This window comes from Podarcis gaigeae, assembly GCF_964106915.1.
Source record: "Podarcis gaigeae genome assembly, chromosome: 6".
NCBI lineage: Eukaryota > Metazoa > Chordata > Lepidosauria > Squamata > Lacertidae > Podarcis > Podarcis gaigeae.
The window spans coordinates 28,360,793-28,388,748 of record NC_139682.1 but is presented as its reverse complement, the minus strand read 5'-3'; the positions used below and the strand labels follow the sequence as shown (position 1 = coordinate 28,388,748).

The 27,956-nt window shown below is 41.7% G+C and overlaps 1 protein-coding gene across 1 annotated transcript; it reads right to left on the bottom strand.

Moving 5' to 3' along the window:
- Positions 1–96: 96 nt before the first annotated feature.
- PIGU (phosphatidylinositol glycan anchor biosynthesis class U) lies at positions 97–27,264 on the bottom strand. The gene is made up of 12 exons (XM_083746287.1): positions 27,050–27,264; positions 24,993–25,057; positions 22,224–22,283; positions 19,719–19,781; positions 18,079–18,188; positions 15,060–15,160; positions 14,420–14,517; positions 13,489–13,643; positions 11,415–11,558; positions 8,191–8,315; positions 6,754–6,896; positions 97–1,718 (listed from the first exon to the last, which is right to left on the bottom strand). Exons 1-12 carry the CDS (start codon positions 27,177–27,179, stop codon positions 1,605–1,607), a joined length of 1,308 nt encoding a protein of 435 aa, XP_083602413.1. The 5' UTR covers positions 27,180–27,264; the 3' UTR covers positions 97–1,604.
- Between the last annotated feature and the right edge of the window lie 692 nt (positions 27,265–27,956).

The window sequence follows — 27,956 nt, the reverse complement described above, 5'->3', positions numbered from 1 at the left end:
ATAACTCTTGCTCATCAGAATTCAAAGGCACATTCCAAAAAGGCCCCTGGCTCTGAACTTCCCCACCCCTGTTCTAGAAAATCACTAAAAGTGCAATTTAATAAGGCAAGCTTTTTTATTTTCATTTTTTAAAAATCCCTTCTGAAAGATTGCTTTAATACACTGTAAGAGAAAGGAAGCTATAGCCTGTAGAGCAACTTTGCAAAAAAAATAATAATTAAAAAATGACAGAGGGGACATTAAATTGCAGATTCAGTGGGTCTGAAATTAATCTCTTCTGCTTATAGTTATAAAGGTGGAGTGGTTTTGTCACTGGGCCTCTTTTGGGCTTTAGGAGTTTTCCTGGGTCTCGTTTGGCTACCCGGTGAGGGAACCACACCATTGGTAAAATTAAAATGTCAGAGAAAGAAACTAGCTGTAGCTGTGCTGGGTTAGAAGAGTTAAAAATAGCAGCCATCTCCAAACAAAAATACCTGTCTCTTGGTTACTGAAGGGAAGTGAACCAACTGAACACACAAGCATTAAAAGCGGGTGGGATGGGGTAGCCATTTTTGCATAGCTGCTTTTCTAATACAGTCACAATTTACTGCTTCTCCTACTAAAACAGTAACACTTTGGGTAGAATATGTAATGGTTATAACTACTGTTGGGCCCAAACATTCCATTAACAGTGCTCCCACTTTTGTGCTTTCTGGCCTCAAATCTTAGGTTGGGAAGAGATTGGAAGAATAATTTTCCTATGAATCTTAAGAGCTGAATGGATTGTGTAGCCCAACCATGACCTCTCTGGTCAATATGCATTCACTTTGGGTTTTCTGTAACTCTTAATTTTCATTTTCCTAAGATTGCACGTGAATGATTCATTTGCATGTCCATAGTGAACAAGTTTGATCCAGCTGGTGATTCCTCCAAACGTCCTCCGAATTCTTGGGTTACAAGCAGCAGAATGCAAATCTCCATGTCTCCCAGTCTAGCTCCACTGGGCAGCTCCACTCTGATGCACATCAAACTGACCATTTGTCCAGAGCACAAAACTGCACACAGAATACTTGGGGCCTCCCAGTTTCCAGTATCAGTGCAAGGAGAATAAGTGTCAAAGAGTAGCTGCCCATTCTCTCCCGAGGGCACAAAGATCCCTGTACATCAGGCAGACGAGCTGCCAATTCAAGCAATGGAAGCAGAGCAGCAAGAGGAACCAAATAAACACTTGCTGAAGTTATTCCTTTCCTCAAGGAGAAAATTCCCAGGACTTTCCCCAAGAAATAATAATAATAATAAAATCACCACCCATGGCCTTGTCACTTGCCTGGATTCAAGACCCCTCCTTGGTGTCAGTTCAAATGCATTTCACCAGGTCCTGAGGAATTATCCAGAACTAATGAGTGGCATTCGCAGCGGTGACAAGAAGATTCTGATGCGGCTGTGAGTCACCTAGGTGGGCTTCTCAACCCGTTCTCATGCTCTCTGCATCACACTTTGTACCAGCACTGAATTGGTTATTCCCCAAACAGGAGCCCATTCACCATACGCAAAAAAAGGTATCTCCCCACCCCTTCCCAAGTATCATCCGTTGTCTGTTCCCGCAGTCGCATCAGATGCCAACTTTATTTGAGAACCAGCATGGGGTCTGTCCTGTCTTTTCGAATTAAGTAGATTCCATGAGTGAGGTAGTACTCCCTCTGCAGGAAGGCGTAGAAATAGTCTGAGATGAGCAAGATCTGCAGGGGAAGAGAAGAAAACACATGCAGGAGTGACACCTGATTCATTCGGAACAAAATGGCTGCACATCCAGACCAAGACATGCTGTACTTTACACTATCAATGTTTATTTGGTTTAGATTTACTGAACTATTATAGACACAAGCCAACCTGCATAGCAGTAAGGCTTTTAAACCATAAAAACATTACCAGTAACAAAAGGGTGATAAAGCTACTCAAGAATAGCCAGGTTGTGTGTTGAAGCAGTAAGGAAAAACCCAACAATGCTGCATTATCTTAACAATTTTATTCTGGAATACTCAATCTGTTCTGAGAAGAGCTGCCATAGATTCTGTGGCTAACAACCAATGCAACCCTCAGGCTGAAAGAGACCAGCAACTCCTGACCTGTAGGCTACCCAATGTCCTGATTTCCTAGGAAGATTAATTTCTTCAGAAGAAGCACTATAAACAATCCTCCTTAAATGCCTTTTCTTTTTAGAACTCAGTGACATATCAAAGTGTAGCCGGGGGAATTCAAAATGACCTTAACAGACTGGAGAACTGGGTGCAAGCTAACAAAATGAATTTCAATAGGGAGAAATGTAAGGTTCTGCACTTAGGCAGGAAGAACCAGACGCACAAATATAGGATGGGGGACACCTGGCTTACTAGCAGTACATGTGAAAAGGATTTAGGGGTCTTGGTGGACCACAAGCTTAACAATAGTCAACAGTGTGATGCAGCAGCAAAAGAAAGCTAACGCTATTCTAGGCTGCATCAACAGAAGTATAGCGTCCAGATCAAGGGAAGTAATTGTACCATTCTATTCTGCCTTGGTCAGAACACACCTGGAATACTGTGTCCAGTTCTGGGCACCACAGTTTAAGAAGGATGTTGACAAGCTGTAACATGTGTGGAAGAGGGCAACCTAGATGATCAAGGGTCTGGAAACTAATCTTTACCAGGAGCACGTGAAAGAGTTGGGCATGTTTAGCTTGGAAAAGAGGAGACTGAGAGGAGACATCTTCAAATATCTAAAGGGCTGTCACATGCTTGTTCTGGAGGGTAGGACTCGAACAAATGGCTTCAAGTTGCAAGAAAAGAGATTCCAACTAAACATTCGGAAAAACTTTCTGACAGTAAGAGCTGTGCGACAGTGAAACAGACTCCCACAAGAGATTGTGGACTCTTTTTCCTTGGAGGTTTTTAAGCAGAGGTTGGATGGCCATCTGTCATGGATGCTTTAGCTGAGATTCCTGCATTGCAGGGGGTTGGACTAGATAGCCCTTGGGTCCCTTCCAACTCTATCATTCTATGAATAAATATATTGTCGCATCATAGTTTGTGAGAGTACAAGGTATAATAGAAACCACGTATGCATTCAGCCAACATGTCTTAGCAATTTTTTAAAAATATAAAAATTTATCCGCACCCTTTTCTCTAACCCTTTCTGCTACAGTTGGCTGCTACAGTCCACACCCAGCAAAAGAAGCATGAAGGCTGAGAGCTTGGGGAGTGGACAGGACAGAACTGTGTCCCCCACACTTATTTGCGTTCAGAACATAGGCACCTTATATTTCTCCAGCACAGCAGCAAATGTTTTAATGGCTTCCAGTGTGCTGTGCACCTGACCCCTGGAGCATTTCATTTTGACCCAATTCTTCCTCTTGCAATTAATATTCAAAAAGACAGCACACCTGTCACTCTGCATGAAGGAGACTGAAAGTAACCATCTGTGCAGAAAACCATCTACTCAAGCAAAAGAAACCAAGAGGACCCAAAAAGCTTGCAATTTCCAAGGTACACTTTTAAACATAAACATTCATGCACTAGGACAGGGACAGGGACCCAGGGACAACCCCCCCCCCCAGAGGTCATGCTGGCTGGGGCTGATGGGAGCTATAGGTTCCCATCCCTGACCTAAATACATCCAGCTCTAAGTCATATTTATATACTGCCGGTTTTCCGTGGTTAAACTCAAAAGATGAAGAGGAGATGTGGATTCCCAGAAACTTTAGTGACAAGCGGTGAAGGGCTAAAGTAGTCATCTGTCAAACAGTGCCACATACAGTGTGGAGTGACTCTGAATGGGGATTTGAACTTGAATTCCCCCCATGGAAACCTAACACTCTGAACTAGTTTACACAAACAGCAAATGAGACGATAAATCAGCGTGGACTGCACAACTCCAGATTGCAGCTGAAGGCTCACAAAAATCTTCATAGGAAGCTACCTTATTCCAAATCAGAGCATCTACTTTAGTGCTGTTTCCACAGACTGATGGCGGCATTTCAGGGTTTTGTGCTGGTAACTCTCCCAGCGCTACCTAGAGAATCTGGACCTTCTGCATGGAAACCTGGAGCCTTTTATGTACATCAGGGTTTCCCAAAGTGGTCAATATTGACCCCCAGAGGTTGATGGGAGGTTGATAGTTAGCAGTACAAGTGGTCAGGGATGATGGGAATTGTAGTCCAAAAACAGCTGGAGACCCAAGTTTGGGAAACCCTGCCTTAGACATACTGGACAAAGTGAAGGATTGCAACTTAGGCTGAAATCCAAGGTACACTCTCCGTGGAAAATATCCCCACTGAACTGCGGAAGCATATCTAGGCTCAGGCTGCTAGAGGAGATGCAGAATAGTGGCAGAAACAAACAATTACTCTTGCAATTGGATTTGGGAATGCACAGCTTCCCAAATACTTCTGTCCAGCCTGCAGGCTCATACTGGTCCTCAGAGCACTTCTGTTTTAATTTGTTAAGAAACCCGCTAGCTATCTTTGCAATGACCATGGGACGCCGTCTTATAGCTTAGTAGCATAGGCAATGACTGGCAACAGTTCTCCAGGGTTTAAAGTAGGAGCCTTTCCCAACACAAATGAAGATTCCAGGGATCCTTTAGCGTGCAATGTATGTGCTCTATGGCCCCTCCCCAAATTCTAGAGGTTTAGACCCTCTTTTTTCCAATTCAAGGTCCCATATGGGATTCAAACCCAGAATCTCTTGCATCTAAAGCAAGAACCACTGGAGAGCTAGTTGGTTACAAAGACAATAAATGCTTTAAAAAAGACATTACAAAGCTAGTAAAAAGTGGACAAGTATACACTGAATTCACTCTGTGTTGCAATCTTGCTATTTCTAAGCCTATGTCATAGGCAGTTTAGGGATGGAGGAACACAGTCATTTTTGTCTCTTCAAGTTAGAGATTCTAGTGTAAAAGTTATCAGACAGTAAGTCCCACACATTCACTAAATACTGGTATTGACAAGATTCATGCACACAATATGCAGTTCAATTAAATTTAATTAATCAGATAACTAGGTTGATCAGAGTATGTATATAACAATCTGTGTATTTACATATCAGTTAGGGACTGCAGAAAAATTGTTGTTTCACTAATTAACCCATATCTTTAAAGCTGCAGTTTGGATAAATATCTCAGGGCCTCAGTGAGGTTCCTGAAAGTGATGTATTTCTAACGATCTCCTCTGCCTTTGTACCAAACACTCACAACAGTTTTTATTCTAATTTCTTTAATATATCAGCTTTTTTTTCCTAAGCAAGCCCAAGTTAGAAGAATACTCAGTGTAAATGACCAATTTGCCAACCCCAGAGACTGGCAAAGCAACTATATGTCCTTTTTAATATTAAAATGATCATTTAATACCTTTCAGGAGAAAAATCAAACCAAACTGTTTTGCAAGAAATTATCTTGAAGCTAACAGCAGATCAGCAATAGGGAGAAATTTAGTTGTTTTTGTTGGAACAGAAATAGATGCAATGATGAAATTTGGAGAGGGGCGTTGCTTCATTTGATGAAATATACAATTAAAGTAGACAGATGGAGTAACAGGAGACCTAGTCTAGAAGCCAAAATCTCCACTGAAGTAGATTATTACCTTGACGTACTGAGTACAAGGAGAACAAAAGATGACTATGTGACACCCCTTTGGCATTAGCTTACATACCATGCAAGGATGCACAAATCATGGGAGGCCCACAGTCACATCTGTAATTCCCCGCTCCCTACTAGTTCACAGCAAAATCTGCTTAATGCAAAGGAAATTCGGAACCTCTGATACAGGAAACTCCAGCACAGTGAGCAATACAGTTAAGAAGGAGATCTAAAGCAATTGCAAGATTGCTGTGGTGCCCCCTCCCATTCCTGGTGACCCAACATTTAGTAATAGAGGAGCACTCCTGGCTACTCAATGAAATGTGGTGAGCCAGATAAGAGCAGATGGGTCCAGGCAGCTAGCAAGCCAAATAGAAAAATCCACCCCATAACAAGGGAAAGCAACTGCTTTTCTAAGCTGCCATGCCCCAAATCAGAATGTACAAGAATAGCATTCAGATAACAAGATCCTGCAGTTACACTTCCCCGTTTTTGTTCTTATGCCGTATAGATCTGGGACGACCAAAAGAGAGACAGGAGATGCAGGACAAAACACACAACATGAACACATTTTGACAAATCGCTTTTCAAAGCTAAGATGCTAGCTAGGCAGCCCTGTCTGCGCTAAACATAAAATATGCACCGAGAAAACATGAATAAATTATGCAAACTGAGCATACCTGACTATATTATTATTTAATTTATTCCAGGCATTCTATAGGAATTTAGGAAGTAGCTTCATGCTGAGACAGACCATTGGTCCACTTAGTATTGTCAAAACTGGCACAGGCAGCAACTCTTGAGGATTTAAGACAGGTGTCCCTCCAGACTTTACCTGGAGATGCTGAGGTTTGAATCTGGGACCTTCTGTATACAAAGGAGATATTCTCCAACTAAGCTCTGGCTCATGGGACAGGCATGGAACTGTGTGAGGCAACTTAACAATGAAATCTTACACATCCCCCTCCGACTCTGGAGATTTCACTAGATATTACACATGCGCATGCGCGCACACACATGCACGCACACAAACACTTTCTAGCCTATTGCTGTAATGCCAAGATTCCTATGACATTTGATTTCTGTGTCCAGTACAAAATCTGTTACAAGGAACTTAAAAGAGGGCTACTTAAACCTCACCCACCACCTTGTTTTACTAACCTGTCCTACGTTGAACGTCAAAGTGATGGCGTAATAAAAATTTGAGTTGGCACTTCCTGCGTAAATCCAGAGATGCCATAAAACCGGGAAGAGCAGGGAGCAAACAATGAGCACACAGGAAAGGATGAAGACATTCCGGAGGACTGCAACAAAAAGCAGAGGCGTCATTAAAAGTGGTTAGCTGGTATACTAATGAGTCCTTGGCATTGTACCATACCAACTACAATAGGGTGGCAGATACTAATTTAGAGGGTTGTTCCAGAGACAGCTGCTATAGAAATCCCTCTAGTTAGAATAAATAATTAACTGCAATTCCTGTGTCACATGAAAGCTTTGACAGGCTTATTCTGCACTCATTTCCCAATGCCACCACCCCATCGCTTCCACATTTTTTATTTTAGCAGGTGCAACATACAAAAAGTCTAAGCAATAACACTGGAAGATAAATAAAGATGGGGACTGAATGGAAAGCTAAATTTGGACCAAACTTTTCCCGTCTTAAAATACAATGAAACATTTTGTATAGCTTTTTCAGAGCATTTCCTTTTTTACTTTTCAGACACACTAGTCATGCCAGCACAAGACAATTCCCATAACTAATATTGGTTGTTGGCGAAGCATTTCAAGTTACTTACTTGCTTCTGGTATCGACATAGCGCCTTTTAACAAAATATATATATACCCAAGGCGATTCACTGACAAGCCAGTTTAAACATTTTTAAAGTAAAACCGGGGGGTGGGGAGTTTTGGAAATTCTTTTTATGCATTCTGATGAAACTAATTATCAGTAGATTTCATGATACTTGATCCTACCAAAATTGCTTGAGTATCCAGGCTGAACTCAAAAGTGAACTAAAAAAGAAACAGGTTAAATTCTTAATCCAAAACAGTCAGCCACAGCTGAATGACTGAGATTACAAAACCTGCCCCTAAGCAAGTCACTGCAGGAAGAAAAACAAATGCTTCCTGTTGTGAAAAGAGGCTGGATCACTAGAATTTGTCAACGTCATCACAGCAGGCAATTAAAGCCATCTTGAAGAATGATTTATTCTCAGTCTGCACACATACAGGGAGGGAGAAAGAAGAAGAGCAAGTGTCAATTGCAAGCTGCAGCTGAACAGCCAGAGTGATGAAATGCCAGAGCTCTGAGATGCAACACACACACATACACACTCCGGTCCAATTTTAGATCAGTACAAACGAATCACTTTTGAATTCCATTGATCTCACTGGGAAAGATAAGCATGTCCTTGGTTCTCTCCTACTAAAATCAAAAGGTCTTAGAACTTTGGCTGAATCATTCCTCTGTCGTTTTAAATGCTACTTTACACTCGCTTTCCAACAAGGAACGACAGTCACTAATGGCTTTTCCAAGGTGGGCAAAAACGACAGGATTAGGGATGGCAGAGGGGAAAGAATAAAATGCAAATCACTTACACTGATACAGGTGGCTCCAGAGTGGAAGGAAGGCCATGTAAAGGGCAATGTCTCCCACAGTTGGGTAGGACTTGAAGATGGAAATTATGGCAAGTTGAACAAACATGAAGAAGATGGGGTGCTCCCTAGAGGGGGGAAACATAAAAGGCTGTAAATAACTGGATGGTGTAGATGCTGCAGGAACGGCAGAGGCTGCTGTTCTATCAGTGCAACCAGCAGGCCTTCTAACAGCAAAACTAAAACCTTTAGGCAGGGATAGCACCATTTCACACTGGGGTGGAAATCAAATGTTGGAACACTCCCTGCATCAAAGATCTTTGCCTGGGGAAATCTGCCATGTCAGGATGGAGCCTAGCCTTCTGTGGTTTGTGCTCCCTGCCACCAGGAGTATTTAAAATACAAAATCTGCCCCCTCCTTCTTCCAGCATTCAGACATAGTTTAGCCTCACCTGTGATACATACACTCTAGCTATGAGTTTATGTCGTATTGCCACCATTATTTCATTAGATGACATCATATGCACTCAACATGAGTACAGGTTTGGTAGCATAAGGAAACATGGTGGACATAATTGGGTGTAGACAATGACAGAGGCAGCAGAATGCATGCGTGCAGAAAGACCACAACTTCAGAGTCTAGCAATGCAGTCTGAGAGAGGGGCAAACTCTTATGCTGTACCCTTCCAATGCACGAAGCTCTGACTGCTGCATCAGTGTGGTGTAGCAGCTAAAGTCTTCGAGCAGGACCTGGGAGATGAGGGTTCAAATCCCTGCTCAGCCATGAAGCTCGCTGGGTGACCTTGGGTTAGTCACTGAACAGTTTTCCACATATTTGCACAAGGATTTCTGCTTGTACAAAGGAAGATCCCCTCCCTTTCCTCCACCAATGAGAACCATGTGTCATACCCAAATCTTCTCCAGAGGGTTGAAGGAACCCCTAGAATGTATTTAGGGGGAACAGAGAGGAAGGAGAACATTCTACAGCACAATGAGCAATCCTTGCCCTGACAGAACATTTTCTTATCCCTACTTTGACTGAAAGCCACTCTCACAGTCTTATCTACTTTACAGGGCTGTCGGGAGAATAAAATGGGGAGGAAGAGAGCCACCTTGAGCTCTCTGGAGGAAATGGAAAAATAAAATAAATCTTCCACCCTTCCACCAAGGAACTCAGGAGTGGCGTGAATGTAGCTGTCCCGATTTATCCTCACAATAAATTGCAAGCTGGGTGACCTGTGAGCTAACTTAGGCCGAGAGACTTGCCCAAGGCCACCCGCTAAGATTCATGGCCTGGCTCCATTGCTCTACCTCCCATACATCACGCTGGGAGTCCTTGTGCAAGAAGCAGGCAGAAGCATGGCTGCCTTCTGACTTCGACAGGGCAAAGTTGATGCCTACAAACTGAATGGCAATCGCATCCCTTTTCAGAATAACTTCATGTGAAACTGGGCCTATAGTATGTGTTGTGGCTACAGTTGATGAGGAAAGGAGATATTAAACTAGATTGAAATATCTGGGCAAAATCAGACTGATCACAGTTGCTGGGAAGTGAAAACATGGTGTGAAAGGGACAGACGACGGTGCCTTCAAACTGAGAGAGACTACGGTGCCATCACACTGCAGTCACAACATGGGGTCACATGAATCCCTTCCATGCTATTCTTAGCTTTGCAAGCACATGGGACAGGCAGAGTGTGGCATGACTCCAACCAAGAAGGACAAAATGGATCTCCCAAGACTGCTACTTAATAATGGAGGCTTCTAGGCTTCTATGCATTTCCTAGGCATCGTTGCATTATATCTTCACAACCACCCTGTGAGATAACAAGGCTACCAAGCTAATTTCACGGCTGAGGCCAGGATATTTTAACCCAGGTCTTCCAAGGACAAGTAAAAAAACCCACAGTGACTTTAAGTTCTGATTTGCACAACTATGTATAGTGATTTCTCAAGTTTGATCTCATAGCTTTCATTTTCAGCACTTATACAGATAAAATATAGCTGCAGAGGGAAGCATTCACCTGAGTCCCATCAGCGGAAGCCCTGCATAAGGACTTCCACCTGCACAGTGGGGTTTCTGCCTTCTGCCCCCACATGCACCCTCTGTCCCACCAAATTGCCTCTGTTGACTCACGGTCAACAAATCAATGCACAACATGGCAATGCTCTGATAGCGCCTCAGAGACAGCTTACTTATTTTGCGAGCAAGATGCTTTCATAAGATGCATGAAACAGATTGACAAAGTGGCACATTTATGAGCTGAACAATTCTGAACAGTCTAGGCTCTTAAGCATAATATAACTACTCTGATTTTTAGATTGAACTGTTATTATGAAAGTTTTATTTTAATATCTTAATTTTTTTATTGCAAACCACCCACTTGAGAGGCATACAGATACCTAAATAATAACAATAAATGAAGTTAAATCATGAAACAGCCTGTGTATAGTTTTGTAACAACAGGTTGCGACACATGAAACCTCATCCATACTTTCGAATCTTTTACGTCCTCTGTAGCTCCAAATTATTTGAAAGACGCAATATTTCTAATATATAAATAAATAATGCATACAAAGCAATGTTTATGTCACTTTATTTAATTTGCATTTGCCAGGGGAAGGGGATCATATTTTGAGCTACACAGCACTGTCAACCCTAACTACACCATTATTCCTCAGGAGGTATAAAGGAGTTAAATTAAAACTTCAAACTCAACACTGAATAATTCTGCTGTTATATGCAGAGTCCCTTTTATACAACAAATAAGGCTCAATTGTAAGCACAGCATCAGAATTGTAAGAAAAACTTACGTATGTTTGCTCCATCTCATTTAAATTGGATTGCATGTGCTGTGTAAACATGCTATGGCTTCATGGTCCAGGTGAGCACCATGGATAGCAGTTGAAGATTCTGGCTGAAACATTAAGCCAGCTATGCGGAATGCAGCACATTTTTCTCTTACATGCACAGCATTATGTTAAACCAAGCTTCAGCTAAAAGAATAATAGTGATGTTCAAAAAGGATTAGCCAAGCTAAAGTGAGCAATAAGAGCCCCCCCCCCCCCCGAAGAGAACAGTGATCACTCCTGGTGATGGTTTTACACCACCTTGCACAGCAAAAGCTTTTGTCAGCAGCATTAAAAATTAACACTCCTGGCCAGCAGAAACTGAGGAAGCAGCAGCAGCAACAAAGAGAGAGGCAAGAGTAAGAGAGTCTACTTACTTTAGTTTCACCGACAAGGGAATAGTATAAAAGAAGACGTTGATCTGAAAGACGCACACGAAGAAGAGGCTGAAGTGCTCAAACATTTCAGCAAAGAAGTACCAGAAGAGGCCAACGTTGGGTGTCAGGTCTGGGACGGAAAGGCTGGAATGGATGGCACAATGTCACAATCAGGGAGTATAAATACAGCTTAGTAGAACAGTAGATCAACGAACAATTGAGAGTAAAAGCAGCATGTTAAAGACAAAGACATTACAAAGACCTGGGACTGACTTTAAAAATGGTTCAGAAACTTCAATTGGTGCAAAATATAACTGCCCACCCACAGGTTGTGGCTGGGAAGCTGGAGCATATTACACCCATATTATACCAGTGTCTGAGCCTGACTGAAAGTGCTCGTGATGACATTTAAGGCCCTAAATAGTTTGAGACCCAGCTTATATTTAAAGGACCTCGTTCCCCGCCTTAAAATCTGCTTCAGATGCCCCACTTAGGTGCCCACCTATAAAGATAGGCTGTTGTGAACATGGAATAGGGACTTCTTGGCTGTGGCCTCACAATTTAGAACTCAATTCTATATGAAGTTAGGAAGCCTCCATCCTTTTGCTCCATCCTTTCTAAACAGGCCTTAAAGATCAATCTTTTTACTGCTGCTTTTAGCAGCTAGTCTGTATTCCCCCCCCTCTCTCTTTTTGCCACACTCATGTCAGTTTCTGCTGGGTTTAGCAGTACTTTGGACTATTTAAAAGGTCTGGTTTTTCATCTAGTTATAACACTGAACTGTGGTTTAGCTTTTTGTACATATATTTGCAAACTGTTTGGGGAACAATTTGGTTTGAAAAGCAATACATATATTTTTACAAAAAAATAAACAAAGCATTGCCTCTCCCACCCACCCAAAGCTAGGCTTTCCCCCATTATCTTCACTATGACATTTGCAGTTCCATTTCAACCACAAATTTATTTCTGTGGGAAAACAGTGACACCTATTGGCTTATTCAAGGAACATCGTTGTCCTGTGTTAGGTAAACAATAATGACTCTGAGGAACAACAACAACAACACAATGCACTGGGGGCAAACATTTAGTTCCACATCTTTCCATTTCTAACATTTCAGGTTGGAATATCTGGAGGCTGTGGGGCTTCTCACCTTCCCACTGTGTGCAAGCACATACTGTATAACCTGTCCAAAGAACTGGTGCCTTTGAGGCAGTGCTCCTTATAGAATCACAGAATTGCAGAGTTGGAAGGGATCACATGGGTCATGTAGTCCAACCCCCTGCAATGCAGGAATCTTTTGCTCATGTGGGGTTCAAACGCACAACCCTGATATTAAGTGTCTCACGCCCTACTGACTGAACTGTGTATCAGAAGCTATGCTTACCTAAAGGATGCAACAAGCAGAGCAACATCGGGTATTGTTTATTGCTTTTCCTTTCTTGTTAGCATTTAATACATTGAGCCATGTTTAACCCACACATAATCTAAACTCCTCTTAGACATTGGCTTTCTCCAGGAATTGTGACTACTTGAATTAAGAATATAAGATGGTCCTTCTGGATCAGGCCAGGGGCCCATCTAGTCCACTATTCTGTTCTCTCTGTGGCCAATCAGGTGTCTATGGGAAGCACACAACTGCTCTTAAAGAGCCTTTGAACACAGCTTCTCTTAATTTACAGGATCTCTATTATAACAAATCTCAGCCTTATGAATGCGTGTTATCCAAACATCACTGCATGCTCCTCAGTTAAAATGCCAGCACAGCGCTACATAATAAGTACTGTACATCAATTTACTTGAGCTCCTGTTTATCCAGTATCTTCCAAACCATCTTCCAAACTGTTTATCTTCCAAACCATTCAGATAAATGAAGTTATGCTATTCACCCAGCAATGAATCACCCCTAATTAACATGACATTGAACAAACATACGTATCTTTTAACAACAGGAGGCTTAATTCAATATTTTAATTGTTCTACTGTTTTGTGTTCTGAACTCACAAGTACAACAAGAAGCTCTTAAGGGGGACGGTGGTTTTATAGATGGATAGATCCAGTGCAAGTTCTACTTACATGAAACCATACACAGACGGAATAAAATCCCAAGAGTTGAGGAGGAAGAATGAGAGACAAATAATCACCATCAGGCTTCCCAAATACAGAGCTGCATACTGCATGGTGTAAAGCCAGAAGCCTTTGCTTTTCATTTTCACTGGTATGAACTGACGCTATTGGGGGAGAAACAACATCACAAAGTAAGTTTTTTGAAATGGAAACATATAATATGAAAAAACCCCACCTTTTCCAGATCAGGGTTTGCATATTTATGGAAGAGCGCCTGTAATATAGAAGGCGCTTGTATTTTAATAATAGTGCAAAATCCTAAATATCTGGGAATGGTAGGGTAACAATGGGCTAAAAACCACTAAAAAATGGTTTGCAAAATTTTATTATCAATCCCCAAATCTTGGGAAAATATCCTGTGCCCTCTGAATGAGAACCTCATTTAATCTGTTTTGCAGGGCTGTGTAGATACATGAACGATTGCAAATGCATCTGACTCCCTCAGGGACTCAGATCAACATTCAGAAAAAGAGAAGTCAGATGCTTGTCATCTTCTACAGAAGGGCAAGAAAGAGAATTGTAGCCAACTGCAGGGCCTTCCTAGACTTAGTTGATTCAGAAGAAAAGACAGTCATCAAAACTGTCCCCACTTTAGCTAGATCAGCGCAGGCAAATGTCTGGCGTTTCACAATTTGCTCAGTAACATTGGCCACGAGAGAATGGAAGAGTGCTCTGTCCCAGCCAAGGCGAGCTAAAAACAACTTGCAGGTTGCTTTCCAGTTTGAGCCGTCTGCCCCCCAAGGAAGTCTTGCAAACTGTTGGCAACCGGTGCCATTGTGGTACCTATCAGTTTGTGCTTGCTGTATCAGCTTCTGTTTGCTGATGGTTGATAGGAGAAGCAGTATTAAAAACATAGCTTTTGCCTCTGTAGAATGTTTACCTGCAATAAATACAGAACGGCTGGTGCAAACAAGGTGAGAGGGTACAGGGACTGGTATGTTGCTAAGGCCAGAAATACAGCACTGAGCAAGGCACTACCTGCAAAACAGGAAAACAAAATAATTGCGACAGCTAATAATCACTAGACTTTCCATACTCAAACAGGCTTCTAAAATGGAAGCATTTGGTCAAAAAAAGGAGATTGAAGGGTGCTAAGACAAACATTCCCTCCACGTAAGCATTGCAATCGCCAGATAGAATGGTCTTCCCTCTCCTCCCTCTTTGTGCTATTCACCTGACAATACTACACCCCCCCAAGCCAATTTCAGGGGGCACGTAGGGTGTGGGGGGGGGGATGAAGACCCATTGCGCAAGCGGAAGTCCATTTTTGCCTCTGGCCCCGCCCACAACTGGCAATGTGGCTCTCAGAAAGCTGCCCAGAAGCAAACGTGGCCTTCAAACCGAAAAGGTTTTCAGTTGTGACATCAAAGACTGCAGAACCACAAACCTATCTGCAATCTGGTTTGCCTGACAGCTCAGACACAACCACACAGTTATTTTCTGCATTTAAAGTGGCACATTTTTCAACTGTTATAAAAAGAAAAGCTGAGAGGTATGCCTGTTTCCCCCAGATCAATTACCTTTAATCGTTGCCAAAATGAAGAATGCAATTACGGTATTGTTGATGGCACAAGTGGACTTTGCAACGCAAGACATCACAGTATATGGATTTAAGAGATAACTGGAAAAAAGCAAAAACGCAAAGTCAAGGTCCCAGAATGTCTACTCTATCTTCCATTTCCTCCTCTGACCTAGCTCTTCTGTGAAACCTTTGGCGTAACCCTGTAATTTGCATCCCCAGCCGATACAAACCTTAAGTATGCATAATTGTATTTGCACATTCACCCTTTCCTTCTCCTTCATCAAAAGGAGGTTATAAGCTGCTTAGGGTACAGACTTGTACTTCTTCTTTTTGCTTATGCTACTCTGTACATTAAGGGCACTGTATAAAATACGCAGCTGCAGATAAGGAGTTAAAACAAACCCCAAGCAATCAGGATTCTGCCATCTCTTTTTTATTTCTGGGTTGCGCATGCTTTGTCATCCAAGACCCTGAACTTAAATGGTACCTTTGGGACCCTGCCAAGTTAAGTACTGCCCTTGCAGACAAACCTATTTTCCAGCACAGTACAAGACAATTACAAGAGTCTAAGGAGGAAAGGAGAATGTTAGAGAAGAGTACGTTTAAAATGCAATCTCATTCGGAAGCATGATGATGTAATAGGGGAAACTGCCCTTTTGTATGCAAAGTGAGTTTGGCAGAGGGTGAGATTAGGATGGGTAGAGGAATGGAAACTTTATATGTAGCAGAACTAAAAAATGTGAGTTTGAAAGGGCTGGATTGATATATTTAAACTGGTTCATTTTGCACACAAAACTAAGCCAAACCATGGTTTAGTAGTGTGAATGAGCAAATGTGTGGGTTCCTAGAGAGAAGGTCATGGCTGCTTTGCTCGTCCACCGGTCTTGCTGCTGAAGCTGCGCTATTGTGAGCTATGCTATGCTTTGGCCTAGTATTACATTTGAACCAGAGTTTGTGACTCAAGACAAACCATGAGCTGTAGCCAAGTTTGTTTCCTATGATTCAGCAATCATGGTTTGTCTGGGGGAGATAAACCATCAGCCCACTGTCAAATGTAACCCTAACCCAAAGCATGGCTTAGCTCACAGTATGATAGTCCTAGGGCCAGAGCAGGACCAGAGTAGCCACCATGTTCTCTTTGGGAACCAAGGTTTGCTTATGTAAGATACATCATGGTTTGGCTTAGCGTTACATGGGAACCAGGCTGATGAAGTATTAGAAAGATTATGTTTTCCCTTTCCCCCTATGCATTTCTTCTTTCATTTATGCATATTCTTTTTGACTAAGACTACAATTTTGTACACGCTTATCTGGGAATGAAGCCAGTGGGATGTACTTCTGAGCAGACGTGTATGTGATTGCACTGTCAGGCTGCGAGCCTTTCAGACCTTGAGACTTCACCTACCTATCATTTATCATTCCCTTTAATTGTAAATTCAGGTGGTGAATGCAATAATAATAATAATAATAATAATAATAATAATAATAATAATAATAATAATAATAATTTATACCCCGCCCATCTGGCTGGGTTTCCCCAGCCATTCTGGGCGGCTGCCAACAGAATATGAAAACATTGTTGTAGCCAACAATGGTCACTGAGAAACAAAAGGGGGGTATGAAAATGCGCAGGGAAACCCTGAGTCTTGCCAGAGTACAGGAAGACCCCAAAGGGGCAGCTCCCTCCCAGAAAAGCTCAGTAAGGACTGAGCATGTTCAGTAACCAGAGAATAATTATTGTCTGCAAGAAAAGAAAAATAGAAAACTGGGGAAACACTGAGTGGAATGGCCTGGGGGAAGAGGACATGGCTGGCTGGCACACTGAACAGAAGCAGTCTTACTGAGAGATGAGTATACACGGCAACACCTTGATGGAGGCCCCACTTCTTAATGTACAATTGCTAATACTTGTGCTTCCACATTTGGTAATGGATAAACAGTAAAAACAGGGGGGAAATAGCATGCAACACCTTTAAGAAAAAATACAGTCTGCCACTGAATAGGTTTTATTAAAGAAATCAAGGGAACACACAGAAAATGATTCAAGGACTATTACGTGCTAACAGGAGAACACTTACAATGGGCTGAATTGCAACTGTGTGGGTGGCAGGCTCTGTGGGAAGTGTTGCAAGCCCTGAACACAGCTGAGTTAGAGTGGTTGAGAGATTACAAGATTAAAAACCACACACACATCACTGTATATCTTCCAGAGGATGGTTCATTTTAATTATTTTAAGATACAGTTCCTTAATTTAAAAAAATAAGCAATTCAGTTGTTTATATTCACTAGGCTCAAAAGGGAAACACAGATAGATTATTGCACAGTAGGTGAGATTCTGGGTGAATCATTACTATTATAATAAAACTATTAGAAATAAGGACACAGCAAGATAAGGTGTGTGAGTTAAAAGCCCTTTCCTTGGGTGCTATCCTGGGATAGGCCCCAGGCAGCTCCTTCAAGAAATTGGATCAGGGCAGGAGGAAGGGGAGATTCTCTGTTTCTGAAAGTCAAGCTTGGGAAGGTAGTTTTGGGAAAGAAGCCTGCAATTTTAGCAGAAGGTAGTACACTATTCATTGGATTCATGAAGCTCATCCTCTTTCCCTCTTGTTGGAGGGACAAGAAGGAAAGGGCAGAAATGGTTACTGGGGGGAAAGAGAGGGGGAAACCACAAACCATAACAGTCTTGTGCATCTTTGGAATGGACAGGATGATTGTGTTGCAGACAATGCTCCAAAACATAGTTTTGAGAACGGTGAATGAGCAGTGGGCTTGAATGCCATTTCCTTCCCAAGCCTCTCCTCCCCTCGTGGACAGGGCATAATTCATTATTTCCTGTCTTAATCAAACCATAGTTTGCTGGTTAGGAGATGGAATGCTTGGCAGAATGAGGAGACAGGAAAGCCCAGCTGTGTGAACAGGATTCCACTAGTACTTCTCTGGATCCAAGCCAATATAATTAGTAATAACAAACGTTCTGTGTATTAGAAGATTTTTACCCACTGAAGGCAATACTTACAACAGTGCAACCTTGAGAGGGATATAGTACATTTCCATGGGGGTCCGAATAAGCTCAGCTGCATCAGGTGCATATTTATCCAGTTCTATTAGTAGCTTTTGCTTCTTAAACTGGATAGGAAAGAAAAATGAGATGTCACAAATCACTGTATTTGTATAAGTTACTGAGCCTCATTATTGTGCTGCCTGAAGAAAATTTCTTTTTACCATAGCCCAAAACTTATAAACTTAGTACTTAGATTTTTTTGTTACTATCTTTTCACAGGCAGAACTACCGTATATTGCGTGACATGAACATCTACAAACCACAGCAGTTTCCCCCCTGAACATTGCATCAGATTCATTTGAGGACAATTTCAGAAATATATTGATGTAATTATATATTTAAAATGTCACTCGCTAGATAAATCAATACTGACCTTTCAGAAGAGAGCATTCAAAACTGCTTGAATTGCAAGCAATTACAGCTTCAGTAGTTTCCTTTCAGTTTTCATGAGTTAATAAGGAAAAGGTCAAGTCACAATCTAGATTGAGATTTATTGGGTGGATACTGACTGTGTGTCTCTGCCTCCTATTTGTACTGGAAAATGATTCACCAAGATAATGGGCATATCAGTCTATATTAAGGATCTCTTCTACTGACCATAAGGAAAGTATTATCCTCTCCTTTCCAGAGAGGGTTTTTAGTTTCATATTCCATTCAGTGGTATTTCAAAGGGATTGGTATGGATTAATCAGTCCTGCTGGAATACTAGACTAGACAGGCTGAGTTGGGACAATAATACCTTGAAGCCAAAATATTTACAATATTTCCCCCCCTGCACCCACAGTCCCTTTCTGCTTTCTGTTGTGAGCAAACAAACCATAACATCTCTAATTAACCATAGTTTCCCATTTTTCGTTCAAACTGGGAAACTATGGTCACCAGCTTCCAAGCAAGCTAGAATATTAACCCAACTTCAAACCAGGACTTAATGTCCTGGATTGTTATGGCACTGGCAACTATAGTCTCCCAGTTTGGATGAAATGGGAAGCTATAGTCAATTAAACGCTTCTTGGTTTAAGCACAGCTCATGCAAAGGGAAGGCAAAGGGGAACAGCAAGAAAAGCAGCGAGTGCTGTATGACCTTGCACTGCCTACTTACTGCACATGAGGCATGCACTGCAGTCAGCATTGAAAAAACTGAAAGAGTGGGTCAGGTATTGCCACGTGCCTAAGAAAGGCTAATTTCCCACTCCAACATCATGCTGCAAAAATGCATTTGGATGCAAATCCAGCAGCAACGTAACAAAAGTGGAGCTCATGAGCAGAGTCAAATGCAGCCTTTTGCCCTCTCTTGCCCAATTATTGTCCTGCTTCCCTCTTATTCTCTCTTTCTCTTTGTGTGTGAGAGGGATACTGTGTGGTTTCAGTACTCAATGACTGCGAAATAATGTAACTATTGTGAAGATCTGTGACAGTAAATTTCAATATGTGGGAGCAGATATTCATACAAATTACACCACATAGCAGGTGGGTAACACAACAAGAAAAGAAAATGCTTATTAGAAAGAAAAATGAGGAAAGAGAAGACAACACACAGCAAATGCCCTATCAATGTGGACAATAAACAAATAAACAAATGACACATGTTTACTTACCGTAACTTTGTTGTAATCCTGAACGGCCAAATAGAGAGCAACAGCAGTCAGCATATCTGTAATCTGAAAAAAAAATATCACCAATATTAATGAAAAACACTTGGAGATTGTAAAGGATCACAATGAAACATGTTACTTTACAAAATGTTTTTTAAAAAGTAACATCAGCTTCTGAGGCAATTTGCAATGTTCAGGAATGCAAACATCATGGGCCAAAAACATGTTAAAATTGTATTTTTCTACCTGTAAGTTTAAATTATAATGAGTTGATTTATATATTTTTAATTCATTTCTACAGCACCTTATTTTATTTTATAAATTTATTATTATTATTACAACTACAACTACAATTTACTAGCCACCCTTAACCCCAAGATTCCAGGGCAGGTTACAACAATTAAGACACGTTATTAAGAACAGTTTAAAGCAACATAAAATTCAGAAATAAGTTGGGTTCTAAAAATATACATCTCAAGTGTAAAATTCCCAGTATACCCTCAGGTGGGTTACAGTAAAAAGACAAAATTTAAAAACCACAATACTGCATAAGCATAAAATCCAAAACAGTATAAAGCCAGCAGAAGAATAAATACTGATTAAAAACTGGCAATGAGAAACAACAGCAGTTCAAAAGACCTTAAAAGTCCTGAAAATTTTAAGATTGAAAAAAAATGAGGAAAAAAACAAAGGTATCTGCCTGGCACCAAAGAGCCCACAATTCAGGCACCAGGTGGCAGTACGGCGGATAGTCCAGAAATGAGGTTCCATAGCTGTTCCTCTTTCTGGAAGTCACCCACCAAACCTCAATTGGTGGGAGTACCTGCAGAAAAGCCAGAGAAAGGCCTCTAGGGAGCAGGCAATTCTTCAAATTATCTGCGCAAAGCCATTTAAGATTTTAAAGGTCACTATCAGCATTTTGAATTGGGCTAGAAACAGACTGGAAGTCAGCGCGGATGGTAAAATACTGGTGTAATATGATCATATCAGCCAGTCCCAGAGTTAACAATCTTGTAGCCCTATGTTGAACCAATGAAAGTTTCTAGATCACATTTAAAGGCAGTCCCAGGTAAAACACAATATTATTGGCTCATCAATCTCCCTGGAAGGATCTAGGAAACGGAGCATTTTGAGAACCTAGTTGACAGTGGAGCTCATTCATCAAGTCCCACACAAGTTTGAACAGCTTGACAAACTCTGTTTCAGAGCTCATCCACGCCATCATGTTAATTGTGTGTTAATTGCAGCTGTGACCTGATACTTTGAACGAAGAAGAAAAAATTATCACAGGTGGGTCTTTTTAAATTCAGGTAAGACTGGAACCAGATAGCAGAAGTATTTGTTTGTGAAGCAGCAAACCCCTATCACACGGTAAATTAAGATTAGCATTTTACAGCAATTTCACAACTGAGAAAACAAGTATGGTGCACACCTGTAAAATGCAATGCATATAGGCCCAACGTGCAGAGTCTATGTCATTTTGGTCTGTATGCAATGAATGTTATACATATACACCACATTCAGACATGACACCCACAAATGGACACCCCAGAGGTATCAGATGTAGGAAAGTAAGGTGTGATCTCACTCGGCCACTATGCATAGGAAACAGGTAAGGGCAAGTATAATCCAAATTTGGCCGTGACAGGAATGCCACGAAGTCAAGCAAAATTAGACACATCTCTGATCATTTTTTTATTTGGCGCACAAACACTATTGTAACTCCAATATTATAACATGGGCGAAATCCTACTGAAGTCACCAGACCTTTGCATTTGCTTTTGGTAGGAAATTATTAATAACAGGAAAAGCAATGGAAAATTACTAATTTTTGGATTCTTCACTATCTCTAAGGCAGTATAAAAAAGCAATAAAGCTGGGATTTATAAACTCTCCACTTCTTCTATCTTTCTTGGCAAGCAAACATCCCATGCTAACTTTTTTTAAAGGAAAAAATATGTATAGAATTAATGCATTCTAGGATATGCCACATGTCAACAGAGTATCATATAATCAAAAGCTTTCTGGAGGAAAAAATACAACTACCACTTTGTTTAGGAAATTGTACTGTAGAATTTGAATGTTTCAATAGTTAGGTAAAAAATTGCATATGCAGCAGGAATGGGAAACTTTCGGGAGCCATGGAAGGATGGATGGGAAGTCGATGGAACAGAATTATTTATTTATTGAATTTATATACCGCCCGATACCTGGAGGTCTCAGGGCGGTTCACAACAATTATGGGTTGATGTCTAATTATGGGTTGATATCTAATTTTTTTCCTTTCCCCCTTCTTTTTCTTTCACTTTTTTCTTTTTTATTCTTCAGTTCTGTATTTTGTACTCTTAGAAATTCACGTGTGTGTGTGTGTGTGTATGTGTGTATGAATTTATAAGAGTACTATATATATAGAGAGAGGGGGGGGGAGTGTACATGCTCAATAAAACAAGGAATAAGCTCTGAAAGAGAGGCAACTGAGCTGTGGATGAAAATGAAATCAATACTTACCATAAATACTAGCTCAGCATAATCAATCAGGAAATGAAAGAGGTATATTATTAGTGGAGTCTAAGGGGGGAAACAAAGAGAGAAATACAATTAACCTGAGCAAACTGCTTTCAAATCAAAGCAACACACACACACACACACACACAAACTATTTCCTGGAAATGACACAAAGTCTACACTTTAGCTTCATATAATCGTGTTACTTAGGGATGCATTAAGTTAACATTTACTCAGAGTAGACCTATTGAAATTAATAGACCTACATGAGTGATGAGTATGAATTTCAATGGGTCTACTCAGAGTAAAGCTTAGTTGAATGCAACCTGTGGTATCTTCAGAGTATGGCATGACATGTAATGCAGAGCCACTAATCCACCTATCATTCATATCTGTGCTAGGAACCTACTGCAACTCGACCAATGCTGCAGCCATGGCTGATGTTGGAGCTGTGGCATTTATGACTGCTCCTGACTTCCTGCGTACTTTGTTAAGTGCTCCACAAGGGTATATACCATGGGCAGGCAAACTAAGGCCCGGGGACTGGATCCAGCCCAATCGCCTTCTAAATCCTGCCTGCGGTTGGTCCGGGAATCAGCGTGTTTTTGCATGAGTAGAATGTGTCCTTTTATTTAAAATGTATCTCTGGGTTATTTGTGGGGCCTGACTGGTGTTTTTACATGAGTAGAATGTGTGCTTTTATTGAAAATGCATCTCTGGGTTATTTGTGGGGCATAGGAATTCATTCATCCCCCCCCCAATATAGTCCGGCCCCCCACAAGGTCCGAGGGACAGTGGACCGGCCCTCCGCTGAAAAAGTCTGCTGACCCCTGGTATAAACGCTGTACTGACATGGGCAAAAAAGGGCAAGGAAGAGGACTGCTATTCCCAAAGGCAACTCGAACAGCCCCACAGCCTCCTCTTTGGAGAAGCTGTGCCTTTGCCTTTAATATTACAAGTAGGGACTCACAAGCATTGAGGAAAGGGGAGGATAACTCTTTTGTGCCCCTCTTCTTGCCCCCCACGCCAAAACAAATAACCAATTGCCCTTCAATATCATGCAAGCAAGCATCCCTCACACTCTGAAAGTGTTGGGGATGGGAATAGGTGGAGAACATCTCCTGCCTCCCCTCCCAAGTTATTAGGTCCAGTCGTGGCCGACTCTGGGATTGCGGCCCTCATCCCGCTTTATTGGCTGAGGGAGCCGGCTTACAGCTTCCGGGTCATGTGGCCAGCATGACTAAGCTGCTTCTGGCGAACCAGAGCAGCACACGGAAACGCCGGAACGGTACCTATTTATCTACTTGCACTTTGATGTGCTTTCAAACTGCTAGGTTGGCAGGAGCAGGGACCAAGTAACAGGAGCTCACCCCGTTGTGGGGATTTGAACCACCGACCTTCTGATTGGCAGGTCCTAGGCTCTGTGATTTAACGCACAGTGCCACCTGCATCCCTTTTATCTTACGGAGCAAACACCAATTGCTTTTACATTTCTAGTCATGCTCCAATGATAATGCATAGTTAGGTCAGCTACTGCCTTCTTCAGGCTAACAAATAACAACAAATTCTCTGAGTTTACACTGGACAAATACGATTTCCCATCCAAAATAAGTTTATATAGCCATTATAATTATGGAAAACTCTTTCTGGGGGAAAAAACTCCCCTGGAGTTTCCTTCCTTGTATCAAGTTGATCAGAGGAACGGGAGTAGGGCCAACCCTAGTATTAGGTAGAGTAATAATAATAATAATAATAATAATAATAATAATAATAATAATTTATTTGTCCCTTGCCCATCTGGCTGGGTTTTCCCAGCCACTCTGGGTGGCTTCCAACAAAGATTAAAAATACATTAAAATGTCACTTCCCTAAGCAGGGCTGCCTTCAGATGTCTTCTAAATGTAAGGCAGAGTAAGAGTAAGTTAGCCACTTCAGGTGGCAAGTTCTGAGGAGCAGACAGAAGCAGCAGGATATAGGAAGACAGAGCTGTGTGTGTCACATGGTCTGGCCTGCACTCCTAAGCCAGCCTACTGCCCTAAAATTGCTACTGCTGGCATTGTACCATCACCAGTGTTGAAATAAAATTCAGCTGTCAGACTGGGCAACTCATGTACTGTACATGGAAAGGTTGCCATCAGGAAGTCTTGGACCAGTCCTGAGCAGATCTTTGTGAGCTCCCTGTATGCAATTCTCACTCACAATGTGGAATTGTATTGGCTCATTTATTTTAATTAATATTTTATAGCAGTCTTTTCAATTGAAAATAAACTTCCAGAGTGAATAACAACAGAATAAAAGAATAAATTACTTGCGAACCAGAGCAAAAGTATCAGTTACTTGAGATTCAGATATTCAGTAACTTCCACAGTACATTGAGGAAAAGCTGGTTGAGGATATGAAAGATGCAGACAACCCTTCCAACCCCAAGATTGCCCTGTTACACTAACTATATGTGCACATATAACTTCAGTAAATTTATTAGATACCCTTTTCTAAAAAAATTTTTTGCAGCAATTAAAATATACAAAAACAATGCAACCTCTGCTCTGCCCAAGGATAACAAATCACCAGAAATAACCAATTAGCATTATGCCAAAATGTTAAAACCAGCCAATCCCATCTCATCCTATCAGAAGTGAGAAGGGAGTAACAGGATTCTGTGCAGTGTCTCAAAGACCCTCTACATCAGTTACCATGCCCTCTTGACTTCAGAATTTCCAAGATAAATAGCATTTCTATATATTTTATAAAAATGAACCACTGCATACTTACTTCATGAAATACATCACCAGAGTATGGAGACACACCCAAATCAAGTAAGGCTAGCCCCTCAACCACTGAAAAAAACATGCAAAATCGCTGTTATTGGTTTAAATGCCCAAGATTGAAAATAGTGAGGGTTCATTCATATAGATCTAAACACAAATTCACCACTTAAACATATCCTATGTATTGTTATTTTATTAGTTATTCTGTTTCACGAGTTGCTTTTTACATTAAAGAGTCTTAAAGTGACACTGACAACAATAAATCACAGCATATATAAACAATTAAAAATCAGAGTAAATTTGAAAGACTAACTACACAAGACATAGAAATTCTCATTCTAGAATAAATTCATATGGGCAAAGTCTTACCCATCCCACTAATTGATGAGCACCACCACAGGAGACAACTTTAATTAACCAAAGGATAAAGTCTTAGCCTGGCACCTAAAAACTGACAGAAATGGCACCAGGAGTACCTTCCTGAAAATAGCATTCTACAGATGGCAAGGCAACACTGAAAAGGTCCCTTCTTGTTTTGCCACCCTCCACTCTTCTCTCAGGTGGGCCACACAGAGAACACACTCTGATGATGATTGCAGGACATGGGCTGGTGGTCCTCATGGGGAGAGGTGATCCTTCAGGTATTGCTGTCGCATGCGCTTGAAAGGTCAAAAACAGCATTTTGAATTGAATTGTTTTTGGTTTTGAAAATTTTGCTGACCATTTTGTGTGTGTGTGTGTGTGTGTGTGTGTGCGCGCGCGCATACATGCATACATACATATGCATTTCATATAACTCAAGCATAGGCAAACTCAGCCCTCCAGATGTTTGGGATTACAATTCCCATCATCCCTGACCACTGGTCCTGTTAGCTAGGGATGATGGGAATTGTAGTCTCAAACATCTGGAGGGCTGAAGTTTGCCTATGCCTGATATAACTGGTACATACTACTGGTTGTCAGATGACATACTTCCAGTTGCCAGAGTTTTCCATTATTAACTAACACAGAGAAAGCAAATTATTATTTCTTTTATAACAGAAGTTTTACAAAGAGAAGTCATATTTTTAGCTACCAGTTCTTTTGATGGTAGAAGCTGGGTAAACACCCCTTGAATGTTATATACGCCTTATGCGGTATTTGATCACGGGGAAACAGGGGACAGAAATAAAGTAAAAAGAAATTTGAATGGCTTTAATTGTAACTCGTTAACAACAGCAAACAGTTGACTAGAGCTCAGCAGGTTGTTTTCTGTTGCTCAGAAGAGCCCTCTTCCTATTACACCACGTGGCCCTTTTCTGCAGACATTAATTGTACAGAGAGAAAACAGAGTTACTTCTTTTTGTTTCGTTTACTTTGCAGGCTCCTGTGCCCTTGGGACATGAAGAACAGGTAAAAAGAAATTCAACAAATTAATTGGAAATGCTTGCAAATACCAGATAGGCTTAGGATTTAAATATGTAATGTGATGAATTAATATGTTTAATGCTGAATTGGAAAGAAAGAAAGATGTTAAGTGATTAAGTTAATTTTATAAGAATATTGGTTTTTGAAAACCGTTAAAATGATATACACTGAAATTCAACCAGGGGGATACGAGGAAGTCACTTAACAATGTTACTAAGTTTGGTTTAAATACGGTTGAGATTTATGTTTGTTTGTTTAAATTTTTTGGGGAAAATCAATAAAAAAATTGAGGGGGGGAAATTCAACCGGTGAAGTTTCCCCCCATTAATTACAGTACTGTTCTCCATGCGAAGAAAGGCTTCTGCCATGCAATGGGAAGAGGAGCCCTTTTGGCAACCTCTCCCGCGGGTGCACTTTTTGAAACCCTCTCCGCGCCCAAGAAGAGCTTAGCACCAGGGCACAGGTCGAAGGGCGGCGGCAGATCGCCCACCCCCCTTCCCACGAAGGTCCTGGGTCCGGCCGTCAGAAGGCAGCCCACGAGGAGGGCTTGGGGTCCCCTCCTTCGAGGGAGCCACCCCAGGAGCGGGCGAAGATGCCCACCTCCCGCCGCCTACCCCCCCCCCTGCCGCCCCCTCCTAACCTCAGGCCTCTCACCTCGCTTCCAGGCATTTAAAGGGGACGCGACCTCCACCCTCTCCGAGATGAGCCCGGCCAGGCTGGAGCGAAACAGCACGGCCCGAACTGTCACGGCCACCAAGAGCACCAGCACCAAGGGAGCCGCCATCTTAGCGGCAGGACACACCGGCCTATGCCAGCGGTAGTTCCCAGGCTCGCCCCTACAGCTGGGCGTCTACAGAGCGGGCTGGGGTGAAGAGACTACAACTCCCAGAATCCCATCGGCTGAGGAAGCCTTTACTTCCCGAGGACCGACGGCAAGGGAAGCGGGACAAAATAAAGCCGGCCTAACAACGAGCGGAGAGTTGCTCTTCTTAGGGGAGGGCTGTGCGCGCGTTGTTTTAGACTTGAGCTTCTTTAGGTACAGAATCAGGATGCTTATTTCAGCAGCTCAGTGCATTTCAATGTCGCTTTCCTGAAGCAGATGTCCCCTTGCAATTTCCAACTCATTCAAAAACTCCTACAGCATATGCCCCTGCATATGCGTTTACCTGGGAGTAAGCTCCCTTGAACTCAATGGGACTTATGTATAGGATTTTTTTCTGTTAGGCTGCAGTCCTTTTACCTGCCTAAATGGAAGTAAGTCCCATAACTAAATGAGGCTTGCACAGGGTTGCAGTGTAAGGCTTTGTGACATTTAATTAAAATTAAGACGAACCTAGTGAGTCCAAACAAAAAAAAATCCTTCCAGTAGCACCTTAAAGACCAACTAAGTTAGTTTTTGGTATGAGCTTTCCAGACCCTTCTATATAGAAGGGTCTGGAAACTTCTGTTTCAGTGTATCTGAAGAAGTGTGCATGCACACGAAAGCTCATACCAAGAACTAACTTAGTTGGTCTTTAAGGTGCTACTGGAAGGAAATTTTTTTGTTTTGACTATGGCAGAC

Bases quoted from the DNA above. Each gene is read 5' to 3' on its own strand.
- PIGU (XM_083746287.1), bottom strand. From the start codon at position 27,179: ATGGCGGCTCCCTTGGTGCTGGTGCTCTTGGTGGCCGTGACAGTTCGG. The intron at 18,189-19,718 runs GTAAGTAAACAT...TTTCCTATCCAG, and splicing joins AGGATTACAACAAAGTTACG to TTTAAGAAGCAAAAGCTACT. The intron at 15,161-18,078 runs GTAAGTATTGCC...GCTTTTTTCCAG, and splicing joins CCTCTCAAGGTTGCACTGTT to TTATCTCTTAAATCCATATA.